This window comes from Channa argus, chromosome 4, assembly GCF_033026475.1.
Source record: "Channa argus isolate prfri chromosome 4, Channa argus male v1.0, whole genome shotgun sequence".
In the NCBI taxonomy this organism is placed as follows: domain Eukaryota; kingdom Metazoa; phylum Chordata; class Actinopteri; order Anabantiformes; family Channidae; genus Channa; species Channa argus.
The window spans coordinates 26,093,955-26,117,906 of NC_090200.1; the positions used below are offsets into that span (position 1 = coordinate 26,093,955).

Consider the following 23,952-nt stretch of genomic DNA (forward strand, 5'->3'; position numbering starts at 1 on the left):
GAAAATTCTCTAGTAGACAGTTTCAGGGCTTTACTCTGCAGGAACAGCAGGTGGCAACCAAAGTTGGAATGGGAAAAATTTATGACATAATCAAATGTTGAAAAATACTTTACAGGACTGGCATGATATTCACCTGTTCTTCAGATGTATGATCAGTACTTGAAAGAGTAGCAGAAGGAGAGAAGTGATGTTCTGGGTAGTAATATTCAGTAATGCTAGGGCTTGGTGAGCGTGGAGGACTGAATGGGCTCTTGGAGCGTGGGGGAGAAGGAGAATGGCTTGGGCCGCTCTGAGGGAGGGAGGATTTAGGAGAATAGAGGAAACTGGTTGCCTGAGCCACAGAAGCGGGGTTCTCCAATAAACGAAGATAAATGGAAGGCTGGAAAAAGAGTCAATGAGCAATAGGAAACCAGAGAAAAATATGTGTAAAACTGACTGTATTAAAGATTAATACTGAAAGAGCAATGTATGTGTTCAGAAGGAAGCATACCTGCCACTTTGGGTGGGCGGGAAGCAGAGGAGAAGGACAGGAAGGAAGGGGGATGTGTTTGGGCTTTGCAAAACGAGGGTTTTCTTTCTCCCCCATCTCATCTTCCTCATTAACATTTTCCTCATCTGAGAGAGGAAGTGGAGAAGTGGAAGGAGACTGAGGAAGACAAGATGATGGGTCCTCAGACTAAGAAAAGGAGGTTAGAATGGTGAGATGAAGGAAGAGGAGAAAAAGGAATGGAAGTTAAAGGAAGGAAAGCAGCTTGACAAAAAGTACTGAGAATATTATTAAATATAAGCTAGAAAGAATAGATGTTTAAAAAGAGGGAATCTATTCTCAGTGGCAAAGAACAATCGAAATTATGTCGTCAGGAAATGGAAAAAGTAAAAGTGATGTAGACATCTGAGTAGCAGGGGCTTTAATAGAAACCCATTTTAATACAGGGCTTCAATAAACTCACCTGCTAAGAGAAATCGCTCAGATATTTTAGCCTAATTGAAATTTTAAAAAATGCCACTAAAACATATGGCAAACCAAAACTTCCAGGCTGTTCTGTGTTTTAAACTTCATAATCTGCCATCAAACAGTATAGAAATGGTTATTGTCTCACCTTATTGGCCGTCTGTGCTGTGGAGGAGTTTTCTTCAAATTTGGCCAGCAGCTGAGTTGCCATGGAGCGGACCTTATTTTCCCGCAGCTCTCCATCCTCACCTGCAGGGGGGGCACTGTGACAGGACAACTGATGCCACACCATGGACACAAAGGCACAAAGGAAAGAGACGTGTGGAGAGTAACAAATTTAAACCACACTGTATCACAGAATACTGTATGCTTTCCACTGACATGACTGCCATCTTTTTGAATCTTTTACAGCCAACAGTGTTACAGCCAACATCAAAACAAACCAAATAAAAATGCCAAAGAGGTGCCTTTGGCAGCTTTTTCTTGTTTTTAAATATTAAAATTTTCTTATGAACCTACCTCTGATAGGTAATGGTTGCCCTTTCGGCGTCTCTTGTTTACAGAATCCTCTTCCAGTTTTTTGTCATCCTGTCACAGTAGAAACGAATAGACATTCCACAGCAACATTAAACGTCATCTGTCACATGATTTTGATTAGTGTAAAAGTTGCTACTCTAAGCTCTTAATGGAAAAGGATGTTCATATGTCGTTGTGTGGTTCTGTGAACCAGTCAAGTTGCATATTACAGACATGCCTGTCCAGGGTCTTTTTCTAATACTGTATGTTCATCCATTTGTGCTAAATCTGAAGAAATTGAGTGTGGAATGGACAGGAGCTCACACTAAACTGGACCTTTGACCAACAACATCTAATCAGTTTATCCTTGAGTCCAAGTTGATGTGTGTGCCAAGTTTGAATACAATTGAGTTCTTGAGATCCATAGGAATGTGCAATATGTAGATAAAGATGTGTGGACCCAAAAACTTAATGCCTCCTACCACAGATCTCACTTGCATAGAGGCATAAAAAAACTAATACAAGAAATATAGTCAATTAAATACAATAAGAACAGAATTTCACTGTACCCTAGGTATCCTCTTCCTGGGCTGAGGCAGGTTAAGCACTTTGTGGTTGGTTTTAGTTGAATATTCTTCACTATTTTCATCGGGTTCTCCTTTACCTGGAAAATCATGCGGGTAACAGCATAGTTATTTGCTTATAATTAGAGAGATTACACTTATTTGATTTCAAGCAAAGATGGGGAGCAGTCTATTAATAGTTGCAGAGTAGGAGCCATTTAAAAATAAAATATGCTAGGAATGAGTAAAATCAGCATTTAAAAGTAAATTTGTAATTTGTCACTCGTCCTCATCCTTACAATTTTGTTTCTTTGGTGCACATCTGTCAGCTATCATGACACATTAAACTCCAGTGAGATGACATAGTGATGCTTTTCCCGTTAAACAGTCCATTTTTTCAGGCAACATTTAAGTCACCTTTAAATAGACTGTAAAAACATTTCCCACCCTTCCAAAGCTTCGGACTTGGTGAAAGCAGTGACACTTACACAAAGGCCTGCAGTAACAATGAAAGACTAAGTGAAACATGGCTGGGGCTTACAATAATGGAACATCTAGAGTTAAGGGCATCACTAGAGTCACTGGATATCACTTCCACAGATATTGCACACATACCAGTCATGTCTCTGGCAAAGATCAACGAGACCATGGTTGTGTAATGTGCAACTCCTGCTCCCTGAACCATAGCCATTTAAATACATTTAGGTCTGAACTGTAAATGAATGTATAGTGACTTTACCAGACATTAAAAACACACCGTCTTATAGTTTGCCCTTTCTGCTAGACAAGAAGGACAGAAGAAAGATCCTGATTTTAAGTGTGTTTTTGGTTCAGTCTCATATTACACATATTTGATGGTTAGGATGAATCTCTGTACCAAACAATCCACTACACAGTCCACTTCCCTGTCTTTGCTGGACCTACCTTTTATATGCTGGACTGACTTTGTAAAATCCTCAGCTTCTATCACCGAACTAGAAAATTATCATCAAATTTGGATTGGGAAGTGGGACAATGTAGTTTTCTATTTCTAGTCCTGTACATTCAGGATACAAGATTCAAAGATTTAATTCTCACTGGACTTAATTCACACTGAAATAAATTAATTAGTCATGAGAACCATGTGTTCATTCACTACTACAGCTAGTAGAGAGCATATTGGCTCTCACTTGAAGGAATCACTCTCACCTTAAAAAAAAAAAAAAACCTCACAGCATATTCACAATTACTTGCCATTTAGCTTTAGACATAAGTTGGAGGTTAAGTGATTATAGGGCAGGTAACAACAGAAGCAGGAAGGTCCCTGACCATTATTGCTTAAAGGCGAATTCCGGAAGGCCTCATAGAATTTGGAGAGGTAGAGGACCATCAGGAGCTTGTCTGGCTCAGCCTGTCCAGCCATATCCTTTCCAGTGGTTACAGGCTGGATGCCGAACTCCAGCTCAGCCACATCAAATGCCAACTGGTTGTTTTCAGCTACATCCTCTTCGTTAAGAGAGTCATAATCACTGAAATTGACAGAGACACATTAGGAGACGTTAGTGTATCCTGCATTGTATGGAGTGTGTATTACCACAGAAAAAACACAAAGTCTGGCCTGACTATGATTTCAGATAAGGTCAGGGATAAACTTGCTATTTAATTTGTATTTGTATTTCCTGGTGTACTGATGATATAAAATCTTATCCACAAGGAAACAGACTAAGGCCTAATCATCCCTGACTGAATATGGAATTTTTTTCTGCTTTTGCACAACATAAACAGAAGTGTACACTGTAAATGCAGAACAGGAATTTTTGAGAAATTGCACAAGCGATGTTCCCAGTAAATACTGGATATGACAGTCTGCTATGATGCGAAAGTGAACAAGTAGAGGCCAAGAATGTCTCTGGCCTACAAGTCTTTGGCAAGGTGCCCTGTAGGAGTTTGTGCTGTGGAATGATTTCTTTAAATCAGTGAGATCTCTTTTTTTTTTTATCCCCAATAATGTCTGTTGCAAGTTTGTGCTCAAGCTTGAGCTCATTCAAAGCATAAATATTCCTGCAGATGACTCCAATCTATACCAGTGACTGACAGATAATGACTACAACACACGAAAAAAATGTAGTAATGTGATAAAATGAGGGGGGAAGCTATCTAATAAAAAACAATTTGCTTTTTATGACTTGGAGAAGTCCTAAAATGTATATCTCAAAATATCAAATAAAGATTTGCTAAATTGAAGCGCAAATGAGACGTGATGATGTTTTCTTCCTCTGAATGTAAAAGTAGTGCAAAAAAATTTAAAAAGAAACATGAAACAAGCTTGAACTTATAACTTGAAATACTTTTTCAAAAAATAATGATGTCTACATGTCTGTCTGGAATGAGAGTAGACCTGTAGCTCAGGTTACACTTTGCAGCTATTTAATCTGTGGTCCACAGGTGTGCCAAACCAGGAGGATGGGGAATGGGATCTGTACCGGCCATGTTACACCACTAACAAATACAATCTGCATTTAATATAGCCCTCAAGAATACGCATGAGCAAAAATATAAACTTAACGGTGTTTCTTACAAGAAAAGTTATGCATGTATAGTGACTTGAAGACTCTACATTGTCATTTTTCCTCACTCTAAGCTCTACCGGCCTCAGCTATCCTTTGAGAAAAATGCTAATGCCATTTGATGTTACAGTGATAATATTTACTGATAAGCACCATTAGAAATGTTACCAAATTAAGCATACTACAGTATCATAACAGCAGGAATCTTTAGAATGTCAGTGTGTATACATTCAGCAGGTTTCATGTTACCTAGTCACCAAATGTATTTATTGCGATTCATCCTTTGAGTACCAAGGATTTTTTTGGCAACCCAACAGTTCATGATATCCTATCATCTTCATTTGAGAGTTAACAGTATGTTTGGAATCCCAGTCACATGTCTGCTGCTATGACAATGACTTAAAATAACATGCTGGAGTCAATAAAATGAGCCTCTAAAATATGACGTCCTTTCCACTTGATCACCCTGACACTTTTATTTGCTTTGCCAGTTGTGTGTGAGCAGACTGGATCAAGTAGTGTGAATTGTATAACCGCCTGCTGTCCAGTGATTAAGATAATCACATGCATTTGGATGGCATTTCAACAATTACACATGCATCCTAAAAAGAAAAAAAAGGAGGACGAGAGGCACAGTAGAGCATCACCAAAGTGAACTATTAAATACAATTTCAATTGAAAGATGAATTCTATTCTTCTCATTCATATAGTTAAGCTGCTTAGTTTGAAAAGAGCTGTGTACACAGGTAACTCTTCAAAAAAACCACCCAGGCAGGAAAACTGTCAACATTCTGTTTCCTGTATGCAGTGTGAGTGAGCTTTTGTATGTGTTCTTACATAAGCTTAGGCCTTTGGCGGTGGATAAGAGCACACAGAGCCAGGCCATTCCTCCAGGAAGAGGTGAGGTTAGTAATGTGGACTCCTCTGTAGCCCTGGATCTGATTCTGACACCAGGTAAGAAGGCGGCTTGGACGCACCTCAGACTCTGCAGGAGAGGAACACAACATATCCTTGAATATGGAAAAAATCTCAAATTTCGAATTATGAAAAAAATACTTAAAAAGGAGATTGCACAGAGTTGCTGATGCTAGTACAACTGAGGTCAACTCATGTTAGCAAACTTCGATTTGCTAACATGTTTATTATAACAACATTACATTAGGTGCTGCTTCATATTGTTAAACCTTGCCATCCTAGGAAGAGAACCCTCCATCATGAGGAAGAAGACATAAGGAAGTTCCATGTTATTAATCAGTCTAAATGTGCTGTTGCAGCATAAAGCAGGCTGGCACATGCCACATGGACATTTGTGTGGCTGTAATATTATTCGGCTGTTCGTTTGTGATGAGGTGTGTCAGCCTGTGTCTGAAAAAGGGCTAATGGTACCTTTTATGTGATGTCAATCTTTATTATCCAGTGACTATGTTCAGGAATATTATTTTGTAAAATCAAAATACCTTTGTTAAGGCGTGCTGTGTTGCTGACTTAGTACTGAAACAATATGATAAGCATTAGCATAATAATTCATTGAAGTGCCCAATGGGCACTTTGGATGCCTCTAATTTCAACACTGATTAACAGAGATCAGTTTAGCATCATAACCGCATCGATACTGTTCCTAATGACCTTGTGGGGCTATCTAGAAATATGAAATATACTCAGAACAGGTGAGTTCATTGACAATTAGAAGGGAGCACCCACATTTACACAGACAATGATGCAAATGTTTACCAGGACTAACGTTCCTGGATGCTTCCACTGACCACAATACAGTGGACAGGAGATAGAAAACAGTAGATGTAATAATCTTTCCATCCATTTCTGAAGGATGACTTTGAGAATCAGAGTGTTTGGATAAAGTTCATTCAGTGGACCTCTCACCTCTTCTGGACAAGTTGACTGATCTACGTGTGGGGCCTCCTCTTTCCAGCTTGCATGAGGCCTGTTGACCATCAATATGAAGGTGATGAACCTAAAAGTAAAGAAAAAAATAATAAATTGTGCTCATGGTTGAACTGCAGCTCTGCAGTAAACCGAAACTCTCTGTATACACTACAGAACTATTGGTTTACAAACATGGCAGGAACTAAGCTAATTAATGTTTCAACAAATGTACTTAGACACTGGCTGCATGTCAGCACAGCTAAAATAGAAATACAATATAATTTAATTGAGAAATATTTGCCTCTTTAAATGAATAATATCAAGGAATCAAAAAGCACAGTGATAGTAAGAATGTTAGTGTCACTCAAATCTGAATGAAACAATTTATTCCATTAACTGTCATTTTGAGCAGTGCACCTGCTCCCTTTTTTCTGCATCTTAGTAAATTTGTTATGACTGCTAAACAAATGCAGTTTATTATTGTTAGTCTTTGACCAACCTGATGTGGGCGTACACAGCTGGAGTTGAGGTTGGGGTAGCGAGTAGCAGGGTCAATGGTGTACTGTTCAAAGTTTTTACTGATGTTCTCTGGGGTGGTTTGAGGTAGCAGTCTGTAAATACTCTCCCTGGGGAAGAACAGGGCACACACAAGGCGTAAGAAAACTAAAGCTTTGAAGACCAGGGAACAAGACAACACTAACTACTTGATCCATGTAAGGTAGCCCATGTTAGATCAAACTTAGGAAACAAAACAAAAAAAGTTGTTAACATCAGCATCCTTTAGCATTTACAATAATCCAGACTGAATTATTTGAGGTTATGAGTACTGCTACTCTAAATAAATAAGGATCTGAAGAAGATGACATAAAGTAGAGTATAAACGAAACACCTTCCAGATTGCACAGTAAAATAAGTATAACTAGAATTATTGCCTTGTGGTGTTATGCTCTGTCAACCAGTCAAGAAGGAGCTTACCAGGATGTCTGTCTAAGCTCATATTCTAATTAGCTCATGCATGAGTCCATTAGATATTTGTGCAAGATGCAATAAAAACTCTTCCATGTGTACCTGAGATATTATGATGGGAAGAATGAGAGAGAGATGTTAAATCCTAAATTTTAATGACCAAAACCTGACCAAAAGAGGGTGCTTATGGCCAAATTAAAAGAAATCTCGAAGCAGTCCAGATATGGCATTCATTAGAATCAGACAGATAAAAGCAGGAATGGACATACATATAGGAATCTTTTCTCAGAATTTTCAATGCTCTGACAATAAAGTAGTTCTTCCAATAAAAATCTGTATTTATGTGTTGCAAAACATACATTTTTCTTGAAGTGGAAGGTCAACATTCTAGTCACAAAGTTGTTTTACAAGACAAAATGAGAATTCCTAAAGCAGAAAGTTAGAGGAGGTGGTTAGAAAAGATACATACCTCCAGAGAGGATGGTAGTATTCTGACCATATCACGAACACTATTAAGAGATATCCTCCTTGGGAGAATATAGTTTGCAAATACAGAACTACTACTACACACCGACTGTCCTCTGAGCACAGACAACACTACTAGCTCAACAGGAAATGAAACACACACACACACACAAACACACACACACAAACCTCTCTGCAAGTATCTCCAGAAGGCTCCTGCCCTGTGCCCAGCCTCTCACCATCCAGGCTGTGTCAAAGGCTGCCAGAAAACCCCGAGCACAGCCTGTTCCCATCGGCCAGAAGGGCTATAAGCAGAGAACATGAGGTCAGCAAAAATATGTACAAGCTGAGCCTGAGTCATGGTGGAGGCCAAACAGTATTAAAGTATCAAACAACCCTGACTAAACAAAGTCATTACCTCAAGCAGACTGTCCCCCACCAGTGCAACCAGGAGCTGCTGTCCATGTTTTTCCCTGATTAGGGCTGCATTCTCTGAAGCGTACATGCAGGTGAAGTCAAACATGGCCACATCTGGCTGCCCATAGTGATTAATAGCATAGTCCAGTGATGGCAGCTGGTAGTTTGTGCCAAAGTCAGCTGCCTCACGGGCGTAGGAGAGCAAGGCTTCCTGGTCGACATTGTCAGAGCTCAGCAGTCGCTCTGTTTCTATGTAGTCCTGCAGAGACAATACAACAAAAAGCTTAAGACATGATTTTAAACATGAAGGCAACAATCTCCATAACTTGAAAGGAGAGATTGATACCTTGCCCCTAAAAGCTTTTTGTTGTAAGGGGATGCAAACTTAACTCTACATCTAACATCTATTAATAATGCATATTTAGCTAGTACAAATGCTCTTTAACTTAGAAGAAATAAAAATTGTCAAAAAGGTTATTGAAAAAGTTACATCAAAAGAAAAATATTTAAGTGCAAAGGTTTGCATTCCTCTTGTACTTAAAAAATAACTTTCACTTTTATACATATATTATCTTAGTTGCTTTGTCATAGGCCCATTCTTAGAAATGAATGCAACTAGGTAGGAACTTTTCATTATTGTGCTTTGTTTACTGTTGCAGTTGGTGATCACATTAATTTATGGCTCCATGATCCGACAACATGGGTTGAGTTTAAACATGCCCCCCTTCTGCAAACAATGATGTCAACACCTCCTGAGTCACTCAGGAGGTAGTTATCTCCTGAGTGACTCAGGAGGTGTTGTTTTGCCTTGTAAGCAGAGTGACATGAATCACTATTCCTTGTTTTTGTCAAAAACATTTTTATGAGAAATAGCTTTCTAAACAAGAATGAATATCAGAACTGATTTATGAACAAGATCAAGGTTTCTTATTAAATTAAAGGTAAATTTAAACTGATGTCTTTTACTTTAATAGGAACAGAATGACAAGTTAGGGCTCCAACCCATGTGCAGTATCCACACACACACACACACACACACACACACACACACACACACATTAACCTTGCCTGCTGCAAGTAGCATGTAGTTTATATGTTACATTAGGTAGCTAATCTAAGTGATGAGGCTTTTGAAGGTTTTAGCCCATGTGAGCATGCTAGCAAACAGCTGACACAGCGATTTGTCACTCTCCACTAATGGGCAATGTAAGAGGAGATGGAGACTGGTGAGGGACAGTGAGGCAGGGTTACAGCATGTGTGTATGAAACAGCAAAATAGGGAAAAAAGGGATGTCTAAGTCACTGCATCTACAGCACATTTTTGAGTTCACACGTGTGTATTTTCAAATGATTGTATAAGCAGTTGCTGGTTAAAGGGGTTTAGGGGCCACCTTACTGTTTGTGTCCAGGTGCTTCAATAATACACCAGTCACACTGTCTGATCTCCGTGGATGGGAGACCCTCAATTAGGGGAAACATGATGATGTTTGTGTTTATGAGTGTGTGTGTGTTTGTGTGTGTAGGGTCACACAGAAGAAAAGTTTCTAATTAGAGCTCAATTTCATTATCATCCTCTACAGAAGCTCATCAGTCACTCAAAACAAGTTGCTGAGCTGTCTGGTGTACACACGCATGCACCCCCACCCCACTCCTGTCTATCCTAAAAACAAGTCTAGTTCTTTTCCACTGCATAACCTGAATGACCTGTAAATTGGAACCTCCAATACTCTGAACCTTTGGGAACATCACAAGCCGATGTGCTTTTTTTAATTATTTTTTTAAAAGCAGGAGCAGTTTACTCTACATTGTGCAGGTCACTGAAAAGGTGACACACAACCTGAGGTTATTTAAAATGCAAAAGTAGCACATGTGTTATCATTTCTACAACCTTGAAAAGAGGAGAAAAAAACATTAGATGAAGAGGGAATGATCCTTTAATTTTGCATTACTGCTATTATCTGTGTCTGCTATAGCTGAGATGTGATCATGTGTATCTTTAACCACTGACAGGTAATGGGTGCTTGACCAATAATGATCCCAAAAAGACAGACCCTCTCCCCCTGATATTTAACCCCCAAGAAATTAGTTAACATGGTATCAGGTGTGGTTTTGAGAAAGGCTTCTGGGTATAAGTACACACAGGCAATATTAGTACCAGTATCTGATTCAGGTATTGATATTGGGACATCCCTATATGTGTTCTCCAAATACGTAGGTTATAACAATCAATACATTGTGTGAGTCTTCTGTTTCATACATTTTGAATATGTTGACATTACAGGTAGATTTTGATGCTTATTATTAGATGGCAGCAACTTAAAAATGACTAAAACGTTTGTGTCAAAATTCCTACTGCTGTCTTTACACGTGCATGTGTAGGAGTGTGCTCACATTTATGATGACCCCTTTGTCCAGCAGACTCTGTTTCTTCGCTGTCATTACAAAGTAGTGGGTGTTGTCTTTGTAGTAAACTATGTTCTCCAAGTCAATTCCTGAAAACATGAGCAAACAAGAAAACAGAAAGAAGTTAATAGTGTGCATCTCAAATAGATTAGAAAAAAAAAAAAAGATGACACACCATGCCTCGCTCTATACCTGTGTCTTCCTTGAGATCCAAAAAAAACTTCTGGTTAAAGATGAAGGCCACGCCACTGATTTCTTCTACTCTGGCCTCTGCTGTGGTGTTCCTGTTGACGAAGTTAGCTGTGATGGCGATGGCCAACTTTCCTCGAAACTCTTTGCGACTGAAGCCTGTGGAAGGACAAATTTTCTAATGGTCAACCCTCAAACGTTCCGCTTTAATCTACGGTGGGATACAAAGTGATCCATTAATCTACACAAAGGGGACTCATGGAGACAGTCATTGTTGGATTTGTCTGTTTAGGGAGGATGTTTATGATTGTTTTAATCAGTTATTTTAGTGTGTTTGCTGACAGACACACAAAAACTCACAGGAGCAAAAAGCACATATCAATAATTAATCTTTAAATGGCTGGACAGAGCAAATAAAGGTCTGAAACTGTTCATAAACCAGCGTGTGCACACGCACAAGGGACCTAATACACACACTATTAAGATTCCAGTTAAAACTATGTCAACAGGAAATGCTTCGCAGGAAAAGCAGCTTTGGGACATCTCACCTCATTTCCAGTAATAATAAACAGTGCTGTGACTGCAGGGTAAATGTCCTACAAATGTTGGCTAGTGTCAAAAATACTCTGAACTCCATGGACTGCTACAGATTATTTATCCCTTTATTATCCCTTTTGTGATTTCTGTTCATTTTTCTGCTTTCTCACCATCTAATGTGTTCTTGCGTCCGTCAGCTCCAATCACTACGTCAAAGTCAAAGCATGAGACAGGATGGCTGTGGGGCCGGACTTCTGCTCGCCACCCTGGGCCTAAGGAAGAACACAACAAAGGAAGATGATCCACTTTTCAGTTTGACTGGTTTTATACCATGATGTCAGTGCAATATAAGTAATAGACAGACGATAGGGAGTTGGGGTGATATGCTACACAAGTTGGTCATATATCATGCTGAAGTGCTGATTTAACAGGGAAACCTTTATTTTTTATTTTATTTTGTCCTTTCGGCTTATCCTGTAAGTTCAGGGTCGCCACAGCGGATCATTGTCCGCATGTTGATTATGCAGTTTTTACACTGGATGCCCTGCTTGACGCAACCCTCCCCAGTTTTCCACCGGGCTTGTACCAGCACTGCACAGCTGGGGATTGGAAAGGGCTGTTGAGGGTTCAGTGACTTGCCCAGAGACACTTCGAAATATAGTCGAGACTGGTGATCGAACAACTGCCTTTACTAACTGAGCCCCCAACAGGGAAACCTTTATATGATCAGTTTTAAAATATGTGTCACAGCAGCTACAATATGTATCTTAGTCTTTTAGATTAACAAATGGTTGTATCTAGTGTTCAGTGATAAAGGGCCCTACAACATATTTAGGATCTATACTGTAACCCTCAGCAGACTATCAATAGATTATTTTCCACAGATCACTTCAGATCCAATTACTGCCACTGCTGATGTGTCCTCTCTGAGAACATTTCTGATCACTTTAACACGTGTTGGGAGCAGAGATCTTTCCATATATAGCTGAGATATGCAAGTGAGTCCCTGCATATCTGTGCCACTTATGACCCTTTAACATCTCTCTCTCTCTCTCTCTCACACACACACACACACACACACACACACACACGCAGACTCACTGTCGTCAATTTGCTCTGCTGGTGGCTCCACAAGTTTGATGAATTCCACATTGACATGAATCTCCACTCCCAGAATCAGAGACACTTTCAAAAGCATCAGCTGGAGCTGACGGATACCTAGAGTGGATACACGCAAAAACAAACGTGTGGTTAAGGTGCAAAAAAGTATACAAAGCAAACTTAAGGTTATCAGTGTGGGCAAAACATTGATGACCTACTTATCTTTGAGACAGCAGGCAGTTATTACTTTATTGGTTTACTTGAATAAAAACGGGTCAAGTCCTAACCAACAGAGGTGTAACAATCCCATGCAGAAATTTGTAAAACATTAGTTGGGTAAACTCTTCTCTGTATAAAGAAGATTTTTTGTGTGACACAGATGCTTCACTCTAATACTAACCGCAAAAGAATTGAACTTTCCATAGCTCCAGAAAAATCAAGCAGATACTTTACATTGTGACTCCAGAGGATCTCATCATACCAGTAACAAAAGTCACATTCTCCCAGTTATATAAAACTTTTTTACTTATATTTTTGAATGAGGAGGTCCAGTATGTGAACCAAGTAGCTCTAGATAAATAAGGCGTATTTTATTTGGTTATTACTGTTATTTCAATGTGCCAGATATATTTTATTAGATTTTTTCAACTTTTATTGTAGAAGCATCAGATCAGAATCAGTATTGGCAGTAGCCTGATATTAAATTAATCAGATCAGTATCAGGTTTAAAAATGAAAGATGGATAGATTTGGGAATCCCGAATAACAAGACAATTTGTTTAAAGACTTTTTCACCATGATTTACTATTATTAGAATAAAACATGAATAATCACATTAAATTTGGTCCAAGTTCATGAGATTTTATAGAGTAGAGCTTAGGAGCTGGTAGAAATGGATAAAGAAATGGTGTCAATTTGATTAGGATCTACAGTTAATAGAGCTGACTTTTGAGAAGAAGTTGAATAGGAAAAGTGACAAGTGGTTTATCGATATTAGATTTTTCTGAACAATCCTGAAAAACAACAGTTATTGGACTTACTGATGTGGTCTATGGAGCCGGCGCAGAACTTTCCATAGAACTTCTTTGCTCCAAGGCCCCTGAGGTCATGGATGGTGAATGGCCAAAGGTGGAGCACGTTGTTCCTGGAAAAGGTGTCTCTCTTTTCTATCACCACAACTTTGCAGCCCAGCAGGGCCAGTTCAATGGCTGTTCGCAGACCACAAGGACCCCCACCAATGATCAGACACTGCGTAGGGTTAAGAAGGCAGATTATCGAATACTTCACAGCAGTTGTTACAGGTTCTGACTAATTACATAAGACTACTATATATGCATTTATCTAATTTACTGTACTTATGGTATCACGATACTATTTGAAATAGTGACACTTATTACTTTAACTCAATATTTTAGTTTAGAAAAATGACATTATTATGTACATTATGTAATTTATCTATATCCACAATAAACTGCACGTCTGTGCATATATTCCCTATGTTGATATGAAAACAATTTGTCCTTGAAACTATTTAAGGACATTTTGACATCACTACTTTAAATGCTTGTGTGAGGCTCAAGACTTGGCTTTAGAATTTAAGCTAAAAGTTGATTTAGGGTAAGGCTTAGGAATGTTGTGTGAGTGTGAGGAATGAGTGTTTTTCCTTGTATTGTAGCAACAACCTCGACTTTGAATTAAGCCGAACCATCTTCATTTTACTTTGGCTTTTGCCCTTTAAATAACAAATAAACCTTAAATTAAAAAAACAAAACAAAAAAACATTCCAGTCAGTGGAAAAGCGACTGAGTGATCATTGTCCCCATCTGTATTGTGTGAAATAAATTATTTTTGACTATAAAAATTTGTTGATAGTGGTGAGTGTAAATAGTAATAAAGAGATTTCTCTCTAAATTCTTTACACACTTTTTTTTATTAAATTGATATACTATAATATTAACACTGTATGCTACTGTAGTTCGCCTGACTTGGGCATGTGATTAAATTCGTCTCATTTCCAGGTCAGTATGTGGTTTCTAGTAAACTGAAGAGAAGCACTTTTAAATGGGTAGACTACCCTTCCCCTAAGTCTTCACCTATTTTTTTTTCAAATAGCCGTTTCTCCCAAACAAGTCTTAAAAATAATAGTTTAGCTGTTATTTTTAGCCCACCCTCAGCCCAACCCATCTGTGCTAATCTCCCCTCTGCAAGTCTCAGACCACTTTCATCTCTGGACACCTTATCTTTTCTCAGATATGAAGTTATTCCAGCACCATGTTATAATGCTTATACATACTGTACGTGGTTAGACATTAGGACACAAAACATCCTGTTTGATATACTTACCACATGAACAAGTTTGGATTACTTTGTTTTAATAACCTATTTAGATAGAATTACAGAAAATATCCTCTTACATAATCTATTTTCCAAACAAATCCTCATTCACAAAAAGTCTTAATTTGCTATTTGACCAAATAAAGCTTAATTCCCTAAGCTGATTTTTAGATTAACAATTCCTTTACAAATGATCTCTCTCTCTCTCTCTCTCATAGAGCTATCTATGTACAGTCTAGATAGGAGATGACAAAATTAACATCATGTTATGGGCAAACTTAAAGGCCCCTCTAAGCCCCTACATAAGCACATTAAAGAGCTGCATCTGAATGACTCTCTTTCATATCACCCAAAGGAGATGGCTGTCTGTGGCTATATGGCTATGTGATGTTTCTTGATCATATCATTCCATTGATCAGTCAACATGATTTGGAGTCATGTTCATAAACAACAATTTCAGATACATTCTTTCAGATCAAATTTTGCATTGAGGTCACAGGATTTTTGTTTGATGTTTTTTCATTGTTTCCACCATTGTGTCGGTGGGACTTTCAGAGGGATATGGTTCGAGCTAGGTGTTGTATTGTTAAATTAAAAAAATGCTTTATTAAATTAAAAAGGATTACTCTGAAATAATGTGGCTACATTTCTCTACCTGGCTGAAAAGAGATGCCTCACATTCCCTGGTCTTGCAGTTTTGGTGCCAAATATCTACTGCTTCCTACTTCCTTGGTCAGCACTGTCGAAGACAGGTTTCTTTTTTGTTTGTTTGTTTGTTTGTTTGTTTGTGCAGTAAGCTAAGTAACAAAAACAAAGGAGTATTCATGATGGCATCCATCACATTGAAAAAGACACCAAAAAGGCACCTACATTACTGTATGTTTTTACTCAACACCCACAGGAAGAAAAATTGTTATGCATGTTGCAATCTTTTTATGATATTTTAAACTGCAAGGTCATGCATCATTTACAGGGATTGGTTGCACTAACTGTTGTGAATATCTGGAGCGACTTCTAAGGTGGTAAAAACACTGCAGTATGGGTCATTCCCAGTTGGTGTTTCTTACCCTGGTGCCCTGGCAGGCTTTATTCTGGTTGTACACCTTCTGTTGTGCCCTTTTGTCCAATTTGGTCCACAGACCCTTGACTTTCCATGTGCTGACTGCGTCCTTCAGGGAACTGTAGAAGTTGCTGTACTCCAGAGGATCCAGTTCCAGCTGCCTGCAGAGGATGCTGAAGGCCTGTAGAGTTCCTTTACAGGTGGACGCCTGGACAAAGTTCTCAAAGAGCTGGCAGGCCTGTGCTGTGCGCTCATCCTCTGTCTCACCCATTTACTTTGTGTTCAATCTCCTCTAACACTCGCTCCGTTGTTCCCGTCCTACTTCCTTTTCACACTGTCAGGACTAGGCTCCTATGATGTCTGTGAGATCATGCTGGTTCTAAGAGAAACCAATGACAAAGACAATCATTAGAAAGAGACAAAAAAAATTTAAATAAAATCAATTCAGTATAACGTATAAAATAACATGAATGCCTGCCAGCAAATTTGAAATTGTTCAAATATTTTATGTCTTAAGTTTTAACATGGTTCCCTTGCAGCACAGGCATGCACAGCATACGCATACCAGCTCTTTGAGAACTTTGTCCAGTGACAGCTGGGACTGGCTCCAGCCCCCTTCAAAACTGAACCTGATAAGAGGTTAAAAATATAATAGATGGATAGAAAGAAGTTCATAGTTGGAGGCAAAAACTATAATAGAGCGTACCTGAGAAACTTTAAAATTAAAGTTAAATTGTGACTGGGTCCGAGCAACTCCAAAACTCTAGCTCTTTTAGGATTTATTTGTCCTGCAGTGTTCAGGTCCTACAAAACTAAAGAAAACCAATGAACTGATAGGCAGCCAAAGTTTAGTTATGTGCGTGGGGAGTGAAGGCTGGCCTGTGTAATCTGATCCAGTAGAAGAAACACTGCAGATTGAAACTGTTATAAAGATTAATGCTGGTTTCAACAGAAAGGTGTCAAAATACAGTGCATCACAGTTTGTGGGCAATGGCGTAGGATGTCTACGCTGATCTGCCAAAAGTGACTCCAATATGATGTAAGCATCAGAACTGGACCACAGAGCAACGGGAAAAGGTGTCCTCGACTGATGAATCACAATTTCCTTTTTCATGGTATGAAGTGGGTGTGCATTGCTTCCCTCTGAAGGACATCACACTAGTATGCACAATGTGAAGAAGGCAAGTGGGTGGAGAGACTGTGTGATGCTTTGGGCAATGTGTTTATAACATTTATATGGATGTTACTCTGACATGTACCACCTACCTAAACTTTGTTCTTGACCAATTATACATCCAGTGTTTCCCCTAAAGAATTTCTCAGGCACGGAACGTACCATGGGTAAGTCTGATATGTCACATTAAAAAATAAAATCCTGTCACTATAACTTAAATATGCTTATGTGTGGACTTTTTTGTGATTTAAATAAAAAACAAAATCATATTGCCAGACCCACTGTCACACTGCTCTTGTCTGCAAACATTATATGCATCCAGTTTTAGGTCGGTGTGTCTGTCTAACCATGGGACAGACACATACATGTGCACTTCAGTTTTTTCTGCAGGTATGTGTTTAGGTGTGATCATATTTTTGTGTTTTAGACAAAATAGCTGTGTAACAATCACAAAATATTGTTTCTCTGATTTATGTGTTTTCTTGCCAACCTCTCCAAAACTGGACCCCATCAAGCATTTCTGGGATGTACTAGAAAAACCAGACGGATCTATGGAGGACTCACCTCGCAATTTAAAGGAGTAGATCGATCAATAAACGAATAGATAGATACTTTATTAATCCCAGGAAGGAAAAATATGTTGCAGTAGAATATTTTATATATGCTGTATTTTACACTTATTGTAGTTAGGGTTTAATGAAGTGCTGAAGGTCCGTCTCCTGACATAAATAGTAGAACTAGTACTGACTTGTTGCCAGATATCATGGCATGCTTTAGGAGGTCTACTTGTCTGCTTGGTGTACATGTACAGTGAAAGGTGTTGGTTCCAGTGACAAATTAGAAAAGTAGAATTATCACTAAACTCTGGAACTCTCAGTTCTACAGGGGTTTCAGATCACCATTTTAGTTTTGGTTGAGTCACGCCACTTTCATAATCGTTACTTTTAGCATTAGTACGTGGCTACATGGTAACTGTAACTGAGATTGGAGGGTTGTTTTGGGGAACCAGAAATCATAGAGCATGCATTACTGACCAAGATTGAGGCCTTCCCAAAAATCTTAAACAGGGAAAATCAGCGCTTGACGGAGCTTGGTGATGTTCTGTTGGAACTGTTACAGGACTAACATAGTACAAAATGGATGATCCTCACTCCTAAGCCCAACAACATCCAGGTTCAAGAAAATCTGAGTCACCACTCCACTCACTTTAGTCTTCACTACTCATCAAGTATGAGTCAACTCCAGACTGACTCAGATGGTCTTGGCATTCAAGTATTTCATAGAACACAAGATGATGATAAACCAACACTCTCAGTGGAAGAGAAGATTTTTAGAGACATTAGAACTGGAAGTTTACAGGGACAGTTCAAAAAGCTGGGTTGGCCCTTTGCCATTTAAGTCACCATGGAACAGCCCTCCTAATAAACCACCAACCATTGAGTGCCTTTCATCAAGAAACCATATTTCACTGATTTCATGCAAAAAATGTTTGAAGCAAACCAAGCACAGCTAGCTCCACCTCACCTGAAGGAAGATGAAGAGTGTTGGTAATGTATCTACCATTGGTCTGTGTTTATCATACTCAAAACCCAGACCAAATAAGATTAGTGTTCAACTCCAGTGGGAAGTACAAATGTGTTTCTCTCAATCATGTACTCTTAATTGGTACTGACCTGAATAATACTCTAGTTGGAGGTCTTATTCGCTTTTGCAAAGATTTGTTTGCAGTTATAGCAGATGTTTTAATGTTTTGCAGTTTGTGAAAAACATTATTTCTTCTGGTATGACGATAATGACCTCCACAAACCAGTGACAGAGTGGCCGATCTCATCAATTATGAAATAGACATTGACATCCAATCGGTGCTTTTCTACACAAATAGTAGGATTGTGCTTGGCTACATCCACAATAAGTCACCCAAGACGATTCTATGTCTATGTCAGAGTTAGAGGAAAGAAAGAGGAAGAGGAAATTCTCATCCACATCAGTGGTATTATATCAACTTTAAGCAAAATCCTGCTGACCACAGGACTCGACCTGTTCCAGCTGCAGTCCTCAAAGACACCAACTTTTCTGGTCCGTCCTTTCTGTCAAGAGCTGAGAAACAACATCCCACTGATGTTGATCATTTTGACTTAGTTGATCCTGATGTAGATCAAGAGATTCGACCAGAGGTGGCAACCTTTACTACATAGAAGAAGGTCTGAATCTGAAAGATTCTCCACCTGGAAGTCACTCACTTAAGCAGTTACAAGGTTAATGACGGCAGTGAGAAGAACCACGAAAGCACCAAGCAATGGCAACGGTAGGGAAGCAACAATAACCATCATTAAAGCTGCACAACAAGAAAACTTCTTGACCTACCATTTGCTCATGTTAAACTTCATGTTTTTGGTCCATTGACAGTCACTTCCCAAAGAACCAGAGGAGGACATGTAGAGAGTAAATGTTGGGCCATCATAAGGTTTGAGTATATGACTACTTCAAGTTTTAATGGCCTGTGATGCTTGACTGTCATCAGAGGCCCCCTCAGAATACTACATTCAAATTGTGGTGCAAACTTCACTGGAGCCTGTAAAGAGCTTAACCTGAACACAGAACATTCTGACCTTAGGAATTATCTTCATGACAGTAAATGCAGCAGGATCTTTAATCCTGCCCACATGGGCGAAGTGTAGGAAAGGATGATTGGCATTGCACAGTGCATACTGGATGCCCTTCTGCTCAAGATGAAGACTTCTCATCTAATGCATGAGGTTGATCCCCTGTAGAAATGTTTGAACTCGTTTACTTTTTGAGTTTGTCCCTTTGAGACTGCCGAAGCTAGTCTTTAGACCTGCCGTGCTAGCTGGTAGAGAAGAGGGTGAATGCTACAGTAGATAGTATATCATAGTTAGTTTATACAGAGCAAAGAGAACATATGTCTATAAGTATGATAAACATGTTAATTTACAGGTTCAAGGTCGGTTTAGTTTGTTTGAACTGATGTAGAGATAAAAAATTATTATGCCTCTATTATGATGCTAATATCTGTTAGCACATTAATTGCAATTCCTATTATGTGTTAGCATCAAGCTAAACGAAATAAGAAATAGTAAATGGTCACATTTCAAGTTATGTCAGTTGTGTTCTACTTGTATATTTGATTAGATATGCTGGTAACTTTAAAGTATTGGTTTGTTTATCCCTTTCTGGCTTAGCTTTACAGTACTTTCATCTGGGAGGCATTGAATTAACAGCCTAAACTGAAACCCTTGTCTCTCATTGGAGGACCTGTTTGCCTATGTGCCGAACTAAAAATCAACATTCAGGGAGGGGAGAATAGTAACAATTTAAAATACCTACCGATGTACACAGAACCGTATGATAGGCAGAAAATGTCAAAAACAGTTAAACAGAAAATTATTTGGCAGCAGGAGGTGGAGACTTAATAGCTAATATGGACAATATATTTCAGACAGGTGGACAGAAGTACTAAGAAAAGCTTATTAGTTTTTACTGATCAAACTATTTATATTTTGTAAATATAAGCTAATTTAGATTAGATTTACGCTGATTAATATACCCACATAAGCTTGAAAAACAGATGTCACTTAACAAAATCCAGAAATAAAACAGAAACTTTATTATTATTTATTTTATTACACAAGGGGGGAGCTTTACTGTATGTTAGTTTTGAGCAGAAACGTTGCAGTGTTCTCTGGACCTGAACTTGCTTTAGATGGACAAAAGTCAGTGGGATTGGGTTTTGTGGACAAGTTCACGTTTCAGCTTGTTGTGGGGACTATTTTTAGCATAAGCATTTGTTATGGTCTGGGGTGAATCACCAACCACAGCATCACTGTATGTGATATTACCTTATAATCATTATCAACGGATCTGTTTCGGGTGTAGGTTTATGACCATAGTAAAATCATTCAAATGAAATTCTCAAATCACCTTTGTGGAGCTTGCAATAGCCATGATGTTTGTCTTCTGAAAAGTGTGAGGATATACTAAAGCCTGTACAATGCATAGGAAAACTTTGAAATCCTATAAAAGAGGTCAGCTTTAAAATGTAAGGAATGTTTGCAGCTTGCTCTGAAAATAAACTGCAGGGGTCAACATGCTGCCCCGTAAAGCCAGAAGTGTCATGTCCTACATTCATTATGAGGTATCCAGCGCCACACACTGCTTTGACCGAATTTCCCTTCTACAATCCTACAGCCCCAGCCAACAGTAACAAGCCAACAGGGTTCAAAGAGTCAGTAATTAAGTTACATATATTTTTTCTCAACAACAAAAGATATTTTCCTCCTCCAGCCTCACTGAATGCCTGATAGGATTAGGACTGCTCATGGAAAGGTTCAGCTGTGCAGTCATGGGAGAAGTTCAAACACTGTGGCCACAGGAATACAGACAAAACAGTCACACACCCACAATCACACTCAAAGAGCAACTTTGTGAGGTGCGAGATGCAGAAGAAACCACCTTGAAATAAAAACATAAATTCCAGACTTTGTCGTAACACTTACCAACCCTAGAAGAAGCTCTTTTACTAATAGGAGAACATCACTTCTCCAGTCTATCATGAAAAATATCCTGATTCCTTGTTTCTTTAGTCATTTCATTTTCCTTTAACAGGCAACAACCCATATTTTATTAAGGGTTTAAATATTACAAGTGAAATACCTCCACTTTTAATAAGTGCCATATGACTTTTCAAATACCCACTCTTGATATTGAAAAACAACAATGGGGCTGTTTGTTCCCTCCTATAACAATGCTCACAACCATATCAATGCTTAACTGAGGTGTTAATATGCCTTATAAAATGATGGTGAACAGCTTTGTGAAATTATTTAACAGTTTAATGCAAAAAAAACTGCCCTCAGCAATGTGTGCATGTGTCACCGGTACTGCTTACTATCAATGGAAAAGCACCATAATATCCTTCTTGATGACATTGGAAAAAAGTTTTGTCTCTGGATTAGTAATTTTAGGGCGAGAAGTGTTTAAGCGCCATCAACTTCAAACTATGTGTGATGACTGAAAACAAAATGAAAGAGGCTTAAATAATTTAAGTGCCTTAAATAATTAAAATTCAGCTAACTTTAACTGCTTACATCTGACACTTAAACTGACACTTCGAAACTTTCCTGATAACTACTTTCAGTTGAATTTAGGTAAATTACATTTCAACTGCTTTCATCCTACACAAAAACTTAAAATGTACACACTTCATTTACCTCTTCAAAAATTTCTATTGGATTCAGCAGCAAACAATTCAACCACTTTTATGGCTTAAATGTCAATTAATGTTTCACACACTGTGCTGATAGTTCACTTGCTTTTAACTCTTAATGTATGTGTTAACTAGATTAACTACTCTTAGGGTATATGTAAAAATCGAGAATTTAGCTGGCGACTGAAATGAAATGTACACCTTATTACTGAAAACTGAAATTTCAAGTGTTTTCAGTAATTACACAACAGCCTTTCCTTAAGGGCCATGCCACATCAAATCAACAATCTGCCTTTAGCGAGAGTCCATTGGCCCAGTTCTTTCAGCTTAGTGGGTAATGGCGCTAACACTTCAACTGACCCTTCAAATACTTTCAGTGCTTTAACTACAACTGATACACATTCAAAAGTACCTTAATCATCATCAGTAGTGTTTGGTTGCTCAGTAGTGCCTTAATGTAACCTGCAACTGCATACTACATTTTACATGCAAATATTTCAGACATTACATTTGCGATTCTTAAAATTTTGTAGTTTAAATGTAATGCTTTATCTAAAGTTACCTAAACTCTGCCCAACAACAGACTCAATATATCTGTCAAAGTTAGGCTTTAGATTCCAACCATTGGAAACCCCTAAGCATCATTCTCACTATTCTCATGTCATGGAATCTGCTGTCCTGGAGGAGCTGGTAAAAGGATATTGTTTTTCATATATGAACACATAGATAAGCACCTGCACGTACACCAAGTTAAATACATGCAACACACAAACACACACACACACACCATCCAACAGGCCTGAAACACAATCACCCCAAAGACTGTGGATGAGCACTGTGTGCAATCATGTCTTTGCATCATGGAAAGAGAAAGTGCATGCTGCACAAGGACAACGCTTGGTCAGTCTTAATGTGTGCCAGTCTCATATCCCACCACACATGCAAATCCAACTTCCCCAGAAACACACACCTTCTTTGTAGGACTTTGAGTGGCCCATTGGGGGTCTCATCTCTCTGCTACCTAACAGTTTGGCCACATAAATTAATCTCTTAATTACCGTTACTCCCTCCAGGGACACACACACATACTATAACCCTTTGGCCTTTTAGGCCATTGCATGCAGAGCAAGATATAACGTTTCCAAAGCTTTAACCCTTGTGGTTGGCCAAATTATTTAAAAGTAGACATTATCGTACCCATTTACCTGCAGTGAAAACAAATAGATTATTGCTATTAAGGAGCTTACCCATATTCCTAAGGCAAAAGGACCTATTGTATAAGACACAATGAACTGGAGAAAAGATACTGTAACATCCTGATATCAACTCAGATTTACTGCCCTAATTGTGTTTGGCTTTGATGATCAGATGTGATTTAGTGTAAGTAACTCTGACCTGCTAGGTCAAGAGGAAAATATAGCAAAGAGCGCACAGATAAATGCAAAGCTAGAGGGCTGTGGGAAAGATCACAGCCTTTGGAAGCTGTACTCTATATAGTCACATCTGGCAGTTTGCATTCTGGGAATCTTGGTACAGGAAGTGGTTAACTTGATACGCCTTTCCAATTTTATATGTGGGTGTAAGGGGGTTTACAGTATTCTCCAATCAGTTTCTATTTCAAG

At 38.7% G+C, this 23,952-nt stretch overlaps 1 protein-coding gene across 7 annotated transcripts in view; it reads right to left on the reverse strand.

Annotated features, from left to right (window-relative positions):
* The window catches only part of mical2b (microtubule associated monooxygenase, calponin and LIM domain containing 2b), a 54,739-nt gene that overhangs the window by 18,667 nt on the left and 12,120 nt on the right, over positions 1-23,952 (reverse strand). For 5 of the 7 annotated variants that reach the window (XM_067500841.1, XM_067500838.1, XM_067500839.1 and 2 more), the window contains exons 2-18: positions 15,940-16,311; positions 13,579-13,786; positions 12,540-12,656; positions 11,609-11,710; positions 10,905-11,060; positions 10,701-10,801; positions 8,311-8,568; positions 8,082-8,197; positions 6,961-7,087; positions 6,459-6,549; positions 5,415-5,562; positions 3,340-3,539; positions 2,038-2,132; positions 1,472-1,540; positions 1,101-1,229; positions 491-676; positions 134-379 (exon numbers count right to left, since the gene is read on the reverse strand). In XM_067500841.1, the coding sequence (XP_067356942.1) occupies positions 134-379; positions 491-676; positions 1,101-1,229; positions 1,472-1,540; positions 2,038-2,132; positions 3,340-3,539; positions 5,415-5,562; positions 6,459-6,549; positions 6,961-7,087; positions 8,082-8,197; positions 8,311-8,568; positions 10,701-10,801; positions 10,905-11,060; positions 11,609-11,710; positions 12,540-12,656; positions 13,579-13,786; positions 15,940-16,203 (2,613 nt within the window). In that variant the 5' untranslated portion in view covers positions 16,204-16,311. The remainder of the gene's footprint in view (positions 1-133; positions 380-490; positions 677-1,100; positions 1,230-1,471; positions 1,541-2,037; positions 2,133-3,339; positions 3,540-5,414; positions 5,563-6,458; positions 6,550-6,960; positions 7,088-8,081; positions 8,198-8,310; positions 8,569-10,700; positions 10,802-10,904; positions 11,061-11,608; positions 11,711-12,539; positions 12,657-13,578; positions 13,787-15,939; positions 16,312-23,952) is intronic. The other 2 variants (XM_067500843.1, XM_067500844.1) reach the window with 2 other exon arrangements.